The sequence below is a fragment of the Crocodylus porosus genome, unplaced genomic scaffold, assembly GCF_001723895.1.
Source record: "Crocodylus porosus isolate Cpor-Errol unplaced genomic scaffold, CroPor_comp1, whole genome shotgun sequence".
In the NCBI taxonomy this organism is placed as follows: Eukaryota; Metazoa; Chordata; order Crocodylia; family Crocodylidae; genus Crocodylus; species Crocodylus porosus.
The window spans coordinates 44,356,224-44,368,205 of NW_017728949.1; the positions used below are offsets into that span (position 1 = coordinate 44,356,224).

An 11,982-nucleotide genomic window follows, 5' to 3' on the forward strand; every position below is an offset into this window, starting at 1 on the left:
GATGAGGGTCACTAGGCCAGTCTGCAGGCCAGATCAGGACTACATGCTGGAGCCAGTACACAGGGCCAGACCAGCATGTGCTGTGCACAGCCTGTGGGGTAGATGGGCAGTGTCCAATTAGGGCAGCAGCATGGGACACAAGTTGCATGTCATGCCCTACCAGACTTTCCCTGTGTACTGGCACTAGCACAGCCAGGTCCAGACCAGAGCCGTCTGGTGCCCCCCAACCTCCCATGCTGCATGCGGCACCTGTGGCATTGGGTCCAGCATATGTGCCAGACAAGCTGCACTATTAGCCTGAGATCCACAAGCCAGGTCACAGGGCTCCAATGGGCCATATGTTTGACACCCCAAGTTTTACATTCCTGTGCAAATGCACTCCTGTGAGGTTTCTGTAATCAGATCAATTATTTAGACCTAGGTTGACAAAACAGTTTCACAATTTACCTGAAGCATGCTTAAAATCCAGCACTTGAGCAGTCCCCTTGATTTTAAGGGGATTACTTATGTGCGTAAAATTCAGCACATTCATTTTAAAGGACGGGGGCTTTAAAGGGCATTTTTCTGTCTCTAGCAAGATAGTCAGTTGAAATCATCCTGTTGTATCTCTGCTTTTTACCTAAAAACAGTTCTCCCCACTTCCCAGAGAAAGCAGTCTTCTGTCTTTAGGTTCTACAGCCCAATTTTGTCTTCGATTATAGAGGAGTCATAGTAATACTGGATCGTCAGTAGTCTTCCAGCACTATTACTAATTAGTAATAGTGCTGGAAGACTACTGACAATGCAAAGAAGGATAGGGAAATGTATTCTAAAGCAGTAGAAGATTTAAAAAGTGTATTAGGTCTTAATAACAAAGAATTTTATTTTACTAGGTATTCTAAAATACATTATACTCTTTAAATGCAGAAGCAAGAAAAGTTGGGATTTGTTTTGATAATGCGTGTATACAAGAAGAGGAAATAAATTTCTGTGGCAAAAAGCATGGTATGCACAAAATGAGTTTGGTGGGTTGCTTCCACTGTGCTTTTTAATTAAGAGAAAAAATCCTGCACAACAACAACGTATTTCACAACTGAATTTATTAAATAGTGTGGCATTTTACATTTTCTAGAAAGAGTTTTAAAACCCATCTATATTACCAAATCCAAGGGTGTCACATTTATCAAAATTAATGAAACTGTAGTTAAATACATTAATACATACCAGTACTAACTTAATAACTACCTTGATTTTAGATCATTTCATTCTAATTCTTTACTATTCAAAAATAAAAATATTAAAACAAGAACTTTGATCACAAAACCAGCCCTTCCTCCACACCCAAATAAATACAATAAAATTAGACTTTCTTCATAAATTAAGTGGTCACATTAATCTGTTTATTAATATTAAAAAGCATGGCATCTATTGCCTAGGGTGCTTAGAAAATGTAATCAACCTTTAAATTTTAATAAATTGTGCATCCTCTTTGATAGGAAGCAAAACCCGTGTTGTCAGTGAATTCATATTAGTGCCTCTGCCCAATATTTGTTCTGATTAACTCCTAAATTAATCTGATTGATGTGTTACAAACATGAACTGTAAGAAGTAGCACCACCTAATATTAGTTGTGGCAAAGTGGTGCTCCTCACCTAGCCACCGTGCCAGGTTCTCCACTTGCCTTTGGGCACGCCACCCACGTGACTCACCTGCCATGCCTTGTTCTTAATTAAGGTGGGAGGCTAGCCATTCGTGCCCCGATGCCAGGGGGTGCTATCTGTGGCTCCATACCTTCCCTACACTGCAGCCCATGCCTTGCAGATGGCATCCGCTAATGCTAATCTCACCAGCCCCACACAGGCCCCAGAATAATCCAATCAGGACCCCTCTTTGATCCCTCCATTCAGGTGGCCTACTCCGCCTTCATTCAGGCTGCCTAGCTCCCTGAAGTTATTTCTCCTCTCAGACATGGTCCCCCCTGGGACCTTTGGCTACACACGCCCAGGCCTCCCCTCCAAGGCCAGTTGGGACCCCAGGCCTTCAGCTCTGGGCATCCCTTACGGTGGGCCCCTGGCCCTTTTGACCTTTCTGGTCTTGGCCCCAGCATTGACCAGATGAGGGTACTCTGCCTTGAGCATCTGAGCCTTTAGCCCCGCTCTCTGGGGTCTGCCTTCTGGCCCCTACTGGGTATAAAACTCACCCAGTCGTGGGAGCTGGGGTAACTCACACCATGACTGGTGCTCCAGGGTCTCATGGGGACTCTCACTCCCCCCTCCCCAGAGCAGCATGTCATTGTGCTCTCTCTATATCTATACATAATTGGGCTCTCAGCCCTCTGGTTTCCACCCCGCTTCACTGGGGCTACTCATCTCTGCCCCCCCTCACTTGGGGCCACAGGGCTTCCCTCCCTGGTGGGCTCAGGTGGCCATAGCCATGCCTGGCCCCCTACTACCTCTGATGTTACACAAACCTACCCAAAGGTGAGGGCTACGGCCTTTCACCAGAATGATACCTGGCCTGGCATTTCCTGTGGGCTCCCACACCACTGAGAGCCCCACCAGGCCACCCACTCCTGGCAGGGTGCAGTTTTAGGTCATGCCCAGGACCAGGAGCCTCCTAACCATCCCCTACAGCTCCTGCCTTACTTCCAGGATGATCCATGAAGCCTTGCAGCCAGGCAATGTTACTGCCTCCTCTGCCAGTAGCAAAATGCTCTGCTTATATAGGCAGCCCTAAATCTAAAATGTATGCCACAAACAGGCACCTGCTGGCTGCTTGACTTAGGTCTTAAAGTGGCAGGCACCAACAGTGCCCTGCCACACACCTTCCCCCTTAAAATGGTACCCAGGAAAGGTTTCCTCTGATGCTGCTCCAAAGCAGACTCTTCTCAGAGCCTGTGTGAGCCCTCAAGTGGCAAGCACCCCAAAGGTGCTCCACCACACACCTCCCCCCTTAGAATGAGATCTGGGGGGCTTCACTTGGCTGCCTTCCCTGCTGGGCTCTGCCCCAGCCTACTGCAGCCCCTGGCACATGGCGAGCACCCCAAAGGTGCTCTGCCATCTTAATATTAACTATTTGTGCATGTATAATACTTGATAGCCCTAAAAAATAACAAAAAATTAGGGCCTGTTCCTGTTCCTATTAAAAATGGCAAAACTTCCTTTGAGTTCAGTGGATACCTGAAGTGAGTTATCTTTATTTGCTTCAGAGAAGGTTAGTTTGAGATCAGTAAAAATCACACACTTGCCAAGGGTCACCTAGCTAGCAAATTAGTGACAGAGTAAGGAACAGAATTTTTGATTGCTAGTACAGTACTACCTTAATAATATGAAACTACACCGAAGCATGTTCTATAGTGAGGTACATGCTTGAGTTTATTGTTTGACATTGTGAGTCTATTTAACGTACATAGTCTTAATGCTTTTGTGATCTTGCTCCTTCGTTTTATGTTTTTTTTAACTATAGAGAATAATTTTGAAAGAAAGGAGAGAAGAAAGTAATTTAAAAAAGAAGACAGTGTGACATGAAATTTTTTCATCTGTAAGTTTTTTCTGTGTTTTGCCCTTCACTGTTCTTTGTGCTAATTCATCTAGCCACTACAGTCCACAGAACTAGACTCTTCCATTGCTTAGGTTTCTCTAGAGTTTAGTTTGTATAAACAAACTATATTAAGATCATTACCTACCTCTCCACTGAGAATGTTGAATAAGCACAACTTCAGTTTTAGAGTATCTGTTTCCTCCCTGCATGCATGATGTATATATACATTTTAAAGGAGGTAAGCACAAATAGCAAAACAGAAACGTATGTACAACATAGTCTTGAATCAAAACTCAAAGAGTTTTGTGTAACCTGCTAAGTCATGCTCAAATGCAAAAATAGGGAGAATGGTACAAAAAGGGGAAAGAAAACTGAAGAAGTTTCTTACAGGTACCAGTAGTAGATCCCTGCCAGCTCTGAGAGAAGGAACTCTTCGTTTTGTAAAAAGTGGTCTTAGAAGATTGAAGAAAGAGATTTTTTTTTCTAAAGGATAGTGGGGGGGTTGCTTGTTGTAAAGTGCATAAATACAAATTATACTATTTTAGAAGAAAATGTGGTCGATGTGGGGAGGGTTAAAACTTTAGATGCCCATTGCCATAACAGCTGTACAATTAATATTTAAAAACAAGCTACATATTAATGTCCCATGGTAGACACAAAGAAACAGCACACTATAAAAAAAATGGGTGCCTCTCTAGCAGCAATCCATAATAAATGTGATTTAAGAAATCTCTGTTTATATATATATTCCCTGAGACATTTGACAGGGCACTTTTCACTTGGAAGAAGGCTTGTTTGGTAGTTCATATCTTTTCAACCCCTTTGCCTGGATTCTGCCTTATCCCTGGAGCTGACACAGAAATGCTGCATTGTGGGAATAATAATTCTACCTTCCAACATGGGATTTCTTTCTGCTCACTTCAGATAACTCCTTAGGCAATATAAAGATCCCCCATACTGCTTTCAGAAAAGAAATTAATACAATCCAGTGCCCTGGCCAGCTTTGAATTCTAAATTCACCAAGCTTTTTTCCAAGTTCCTATTGTTGCTTCATTTACTTCACTCACAGCACTGCCAACACTTAATTTGCAATTTAGGGCTTTTGGAAAACCTTGGTAATGAAAGAGCTATTTTAAATAAAAATCTGGTTTGTAGCTGTAATGTAAAAGTCTACGTCATAAGAGAGCTACTGGAATTCTGCAAGCCTTCCTTCCCTCCCGCCCACAACATGCATGTGAACTATTCTTACCAAAACGGTTATCTGGATTCAACAATATGTATTTCTGAATCTCCCAGATGGGTTATTACAGAGCAAAGTAGGGCCTTCTCTCACTGTTCCCTAAGTGCCTTTCCACAGAAGTAGAGCATTGCCCTATTCCTGGAACACTAAGACAAATTTTTCCTCTGTTTTGCTAAGGGATTTTAAAACAGGCAACTAATGTCTTAACAAGTCAATCAGCTTGTGGCAGTAAACATTACCATTTCTACTTTCATTTCACTTGAAACCCCATAGTCCATAGAAAAGCTAAGTCTTTCTATTTTAAAGCCTATTAGCAACATGACAAAACCTAGACTACATTTTCCTCTAATAGTTAATTAATACACATTAGTAATTTCACATTATTTCTTACATTTTATAAGAAGGTTTTGTAAACTTTTACAATACAGAATGACCAGTGAATTTATTCCCCAGGTGAAACTGCATGACAATATTATCTCATTATCTATATTACACTAAGCCACTTCAAATGAATAAACATTTATTTACAGGTTTAGGCTTGAATGTGAACCATTAGTTTATCTTATATAGTTTGAGAGGTAACCTATACTGGTATGGAGACTGTATATGCTTCTTTTGTGCAACAGAAATATAATAATCAGATCCTGTTAAACATTGTACACACAGACACAACCATGTGAACGCATGGCACTAGGCAGATTGCCTACTACTTCCCATTGATTACATTCAGGATCATATTTCTCAATGCTCTGTAGATATGTTCCTTTTGAATAGGAATATCCTCCCGTTACGTAGATGCACCCATTCATAACAACTGCAGCACATTCCATCCGTCTCTCCATTGTATGAGCCATCTGCTTCCATTCTTTTTGTTCTGGGTCATAGGAGTCAGTGATTGTCGTTTGTCCACCCACAAGATAGATTTTGTTTTGTAATGCAGCAGAACATAATCCATATTCTTCAGGGAGAAATGGAAAGTAGTTTAATTTAGAAAAAATCATGTGAACCCTTAAACAAGATTAGCTAGGGAGTGGAACTGCAGCAACATGACAACAGTGGGGTGTTGATCTCAGTTGAAGTCAATGGGAATTTCTTCACTGAGTCCAACAGGTTCAGAATCTTAAGAACTTCTGCTATACTTGGTCTGGAGAAGATTAAAGTCATCAAAAAAGCTACCATGTGGATGTGATCACATATCATTAGAGAAAGTCTCTTAAGAATGTATGTTGCTAAAATGTAGAAAGTGGATATAGATGGGCACTAACTCTATCCCTGTTAATTTACTGGTGTTCCTTATGGTTCATTTTCTTTACCCGTTTCCAGTCAAGATTACAATGGCCATATGCTGAGGTTTCCACCACTTCTCCAGAAGAACATGTCACAATCCTGCTTCACTGTCAAAACTATTTCCTGAAAAGAAACCTAATTTTCTCTCAGTTTCAATCCAGTGCATTATACGAAAGCAGTAGGCTGGACTGGGAGTCAGGGAACAGGGATGTAATTCCCAGCTCAGTCAGTTGACTTACAGCATGTATAGACATTTGCTCTCTGAGGAGAAAGTCTTCTGGGAGTGATTTAACCATAGTTGTTCTCAGGTTATTTTTCTCCTGGAGTGGCCATTTTTAGTCTGTGAGGAAAATGCCTGAACATCTGGACACTCATGATTTCTCCTGGGAGACCAGCGACTCTCCTAGGAGAAACTGAATATCTGTACAAGGCCTCTGAGCAAGCACTTCATCTGTTTTTCAGTTTCCACATCCATAAAACAGAAAAACAGACATTTTTTTTGCAAAATACTTCTATTGATAAGAACTGGATAAAAGCTATTATGATTTTTAGTTAGAATGAGACCTAACAGCACCTTCTTCCTTACTGGTGTTTATGCTTTTTGGATACTTGTGGTCTTATTGCTGTTCTATTCCAAAGCCAAACTGCCAGCAATACCAGTATTTACTACTCTTATCTCTTCCTTTTTTCCAAGTCATCCTCTCTTTAGTAGTATTGCAATTTATATTTCTGCAGACTCAAAGAAGTGTCAATTGCATTACATATTATCTCCATCACTAACAGGATTCAAATTAAAATTTTATTTTTGAAACTTAATATGTAGATTCTGGTGCTAAATATGCTCGAGAATTTTTATTTTGCCAGGTAGCAATACATGTAAAAGACCAGTGCTAAATGCATGAGTGGATGAATTTTCTGGGAAACTAGTGTTATATATTAATAATGCTGGGTTTTTGGTTGTAGCCGTGTTGGTCTAAGGACATAGGCAGGCAAGGTTCTTTGAGTAGATGTGATATCTTTTATTAGACCAACTGAGTAGTTGGAAAAAAAATTCTCCAACTACTCGGTTGGTCTAATAAAAGATATCATATGTATTCAAAGAACCTTGCCTGCATATATTAATGATGTAATCTTCTGTAGTACTACATTTATAAGGGCAATATATTAATAATCTAGTCCTTCTCTAGTAATGTATTAATTAGGTATATACTTCTTGAATTTCTGGAACATATTCAGATGCTGTGATGATAATGTCAATATATGAATGGAAAGGAACCTGATCCTATGAGAAATTAAACCCCTCATTATCCCTCCTCCTGGTCCATTGATTCAATAGGAAAGCTGTAGGTTGATGAATAGAAAGTAAACGCGATGGAGTTCAAGTTCACGTTCAGATCAGATAAGAATAATTATTGGAATAATTTTAATATTTTGTGGAATTTGATTAGATTTAATCACTTGTTTTCCCAAGAATTTGGAAGGCAAGTTATGGTCCTTTCTCTTTTTAGAGAACTACCGGACTCTATGTGTAAAATAGCAAACAAGAAGAACTGAATGACCTTGAGGAATGAAAGAATGCAAGTGGAATTTAACGACAAAGTGCAAAGTTATGAGCATGAGGACTAATTGCAAGAATTCCTACTAAAGGGGCCACTTTATCAATTTGAAATTACAGAGGAGCAGGAAGACCTGGGTGTATTGGTTGATCACAGGTCTAATGACATGCAGCCATTAGAAAGACAAATAAGATCTAGCATGTATCAACAAAGATGCAGCAAAGATCTAGGATGTATCGGGTCAAATATTTCCAGTATACACAGGGCAGGATTAATACCACTGTACAAGGTATCAATGTAGAGTTTGGATCATCCATATTCAAGAATGATTTAAAATGAAAGAAGCAGGGAAGGGCTACTAGGATGATCAGGGGAATGAAGAGTCCATGTTTCTGTGCAACTAAAAGAGGCTATGAGACCATAAATTGTTTTTCTTAGCAAAATAAAAGCTGAGAGGGTATGTAATTGCTCTCTGGAAATACACTAGGGCAGTATGTTCCCAGTGTTTGAAATAACTTGTTGACTGGAGTAATCGCATGGTATGTGACACCCAGGTCCAATGCCCTGCTCTATGTAAATCAGATGGCCTCTTCAACTTCAGTTTCCCACAGCTGTGCCCTAATTACCCAGGTATTCCAAGATGGGTTTCTCCTGTTGATGCTATTCTCCTTTTAGCAGATAATGAAATACTAATGGGAGCAGGAACTTGAACCTAGATCTCATACGTGCCAAGTGAGTATTCTGACCAGTGGGCCATTGGTTGTTCTCCATTTCAAGTTTTGAAGGCTCAGAGTGAGGGATAGAAACAATTTTTAATTCTCAAAACATTTTGTGGGACAGAAAAGCTGTTTCCCACTATGGTCTAGATTTAAGTACACTCTGGGCATTTATTTTAAAATATTGTTAAAAAATTCTATAAACAAATTCCCCTCCCACAAATGTACACAGAAAACCATTCAAAATAGAATTAAAGAGTGACAGTGGTAATATATTAAGAATGTTTCCTCTGAATTCAGTTCTTACTTTCTTCTCTTATGTATATCACTTTTATACTACCCTATTAATAGCTAATCGATTAAATATTTTGTTAATTGTTCACTTTAGAGTAACTTGGAATGGACTGCCACTTAAGCTCATTCTTTTTTTTATAAAAGACCACTCTGAAACAATATGTAATTATTAAAATTTACAAGACAAAATAACAGAGTTAAATTCCATATTTATTAGCGAAATGATTGCGCTTACCTGGATGTGGACTTGTGGTCACTATGCTCCATTCGTTGCTACCTGAATTGTAAATCTGAATTTTGTCATAGGTACAGCTTCCCCTGTAACCATAGTGGCCTCCAGTTACATAGATGACTTCATTCAGGACACAGGCCGTGGCATTTCCAACACCTATTTACAATATTAAATTCACAGCACACCTTCAGGCTGTAGAATACTTACTGCCACTGCCATTAATAATGCAAATTTAAAGATACCTGTTAATTTACATTTCAGCATAAAATTATACTTTTGTGTACATAAATAAAAAAGTAACAAAAGCATCAGAGTGGCAAGCCAACTAGGCTCATTAATATATAGCAAAGCAAATTAAAAACATAAAGCATAACTGACATATTGCATAGTATACTAAATAATACGAATCCATCTTTTCAGCCCATACAAAAGGTGTGTGATCTTTATATTCTAGGAATTGTGTTTGGCAAAAAATGTTACCTTAAAATTTCCATGAAATTATAATCATAATTCTTTTATGAAGAACAACTTTAAAGAGAGCTCAGTACCTCACAGGATTATTTTACTACTGTATTTTTAATTCCAGTAGTGGCATTGTTATGATATTATTGTACAATCAAGGAAGTAAACAATATAGAGCCCTACAGACTTTACGTTTAGGGGGGAAAACGTAAAAGAAAGTGGCATTTGACAAGTTAAAATGGACAATATTAAGGACATAATGTATTTTTATGTTTCTAAAAAAGTTATCATATACAAAAATGCATAAAACATCTATATTGAAAAGCAAAACATTGCAATTCCAACATCTATACTGCTTCATTAATAAGCAAAAACAGTAATGTTTTTACATGAAATGACATGGATGTCAGAGTAATTGACTAAACAATTTGTACTGGTTGTTAACGTTATCCATTTTCTAGGTGTTTTTCAGACACTAATTTAAAAACCAGTGTGCAGTAATTTAATTTTGATATTTTATTCACGGGGGGTTTTTTATAACAAAGTAATATGTTTTACTCTAGGCAATAGTTAAAATTCAATGTTTAAACATTAGTAAGCAAAATTGTTGTTTGGCAGCCTGAATAATAGATTGGTGCTGCTCATCCTCACAGAAAAGAGGTCATTACAAACTGTAGAGAGGTAGCATATAGAAATACGAACAAGTTACATTAAAAGAACTTTCAAATGAGAGAAGCATGACTAAAATTAATTGGAATGCTTAATATTGAAATATTACTCAGAAATTGGTGGTCTAATAGACATTTTTTTCAGATAAAGCATAACTGCTGCTTGGATCCAAAGTAGTAACCTTCCGTTGGAACTAAAATTAAGACATGTTTCAGTACAGTATATTCTAGATAAAGATATTAAGATTGTTTTATACAGTTTCTGCTTTCAAAAACTAGTTTTTGAGGGTCTGCTCAGCCCCAGAAGGGCAATATCTATAAGCAGCGACCTCGATATTCTTTCTACCTTGCATAGAACTTTTACACAAGGAAGGGGACATTAAAATTGAACGTCCTGCTTATACATTCATAAAGGACAAAGTCACATTCAATACCAGCACAATATGGCACTAGAGATGGCTGCAGTGAGACACCCCACGCCCGCTCTGCATGGCACTACCTCCCAAACCTTAAGTAATGCTGCCAACTTAGCGGGGATGCCAACAAGCTCTCCTGAGAGGCAGAATGTGGTGTTTTTGCATATGGTCCTCAGCACAGAGTTCATATGTTTATAGTAATTTGGCTACGAAAAGTTTGCACCAAATCCCATACCGTTAAAGTTATTGGTATGACTTCCAAATGACTTCAGTGGATTTTAGACTGGACCAGAAATGTGTGTGTGGAGATTACAGAAAGGAAATGAACAAGAGCAGCTATTGAGATGTCAAGCGTACAGAAAGATTACCTACCTTTGATCATGTTTGCAATGGGAACCCATGTCTGTTGTAACGGATCATAACATTCTGCTTCTTGTACTGGAGCTCCTTTTCTGTAACCCCCTAGGGCATAGACGCAGCCCCCCAGGGTAACTGCACAGTGATAATATCTGGCATTAAGCATAGGACAGCCTTCTTTCCACTCATCCGTTTCACTGTTATATACCCATACTGTATCAAGAGCTTCTATGTTTTCTGTTCTATAACCGCCAGTTACATAAATGTTGGGTCCTAAACTAGTGACCCCATAGCTCTCCCGCGTGTGATCTGGCATGTCTGTTCCCTGGATCCAAGCATTGGTTAAAGGGTCCCAGACATGTACTTCTGCTAAAGGGTGCCAGTAGTACCCTCCAATCACATACATAACTGCTGTGGGCCTTTTGCAAGCCTCCGTTGGTTTGGGATTCAGCGCGTTGTATATGAGCGCCCTTATCTTGTCATCATTGAGCCGGTATTTCTTTTGCAGGCTCAAGGCCGACCTCAGGTACGTTTCATCTAAATCTACTTTGATGCAGCCCAGCAGCTCATAGATGCAGTCAATTCTTTCTTCTACATCGTGCGCTACCCACCGAACAACAGCTTCGATGGCCGCCTCCGCTTTCCGGACATTGAGATTGTCCCTAGAGAGGACAAACCGGAGTTTCTCCTCGCTCACGTCCACGAATTCCTCCTGCTTCCACACCTCCTCGAAGTGCGCCAGGAGCAGCCTCCGCGCCTCCTTCTCCAGCTCGGGGCAGTGGTGGTGCTGCGCGAAGGCGTGCATCCCCATGCAGTTGGCGGCATCCAGGTGCCTGAGCAGGAACCGCTCGCAGGCGGCCTTCACCGCCGCAAACTGGAGGCGGTCGGCGGCCCGCAGGAGGCCTTGCACGTTGCCCGCGGTGATGCGGACCCGGGCCGTGTACGCGTAGTCCAGCAGGGCCTCCAGCGCCGCGCGGCCCAGCCCGGGGAGGCTGATCTGCTGCTTGGACTTCTCTTTCATGTCGGCCGTGAACATGGCCTTGAAGTACGTGCTGCAGGCGGCCAAGACCGCCCGGTGGCACGGGAAGAGCGCCCCGCACGCGCTCCGCAGAGTCACGTCTGTGAACGAGCCGTCCAGGTAAAACGCGCCGAAGGCCTCCAGCACCCCCGCCGCGTGGGAGGCGTCGCGGAAAGTGTAGGCGTAGCCCTCGTGCCCCGCCACGGCCATGGCGGCG

The 11,982-nt window shown here is 40.8% G+C and overlaps 1 protein-coding gene across 1 annotated transcript; it reads right to left on the bottom strand.

Annotated features, from left to right (window-relative positions):
- Positions 1-2,962: 2,962 nt before the first annotated feature.
- Positions 2,963-11,976, bottom strand: KLHL23 (kelch like family member 23). The gene is made up of 3 exons (XM_019554678.1): positions 10,763-11,976; positions 8,848-9,000; positions 2,963-5,717 (listed from the first exon to the last, which is right to left on the bottom strand). Exons 1-3 carry the CDS (start codon positions 11,973-11,975, stop codon positions 5,407-5,409), a joined length of 1,677 nt encoding a protein of 558 aa, XP_019410223.1. The 5' UTR covers position 11,976; the 3' UTR covers positions 2,963-5,406.
- Between the last annotated feature and the right edge of the window lie 6 nt (positions 11,977-11,982).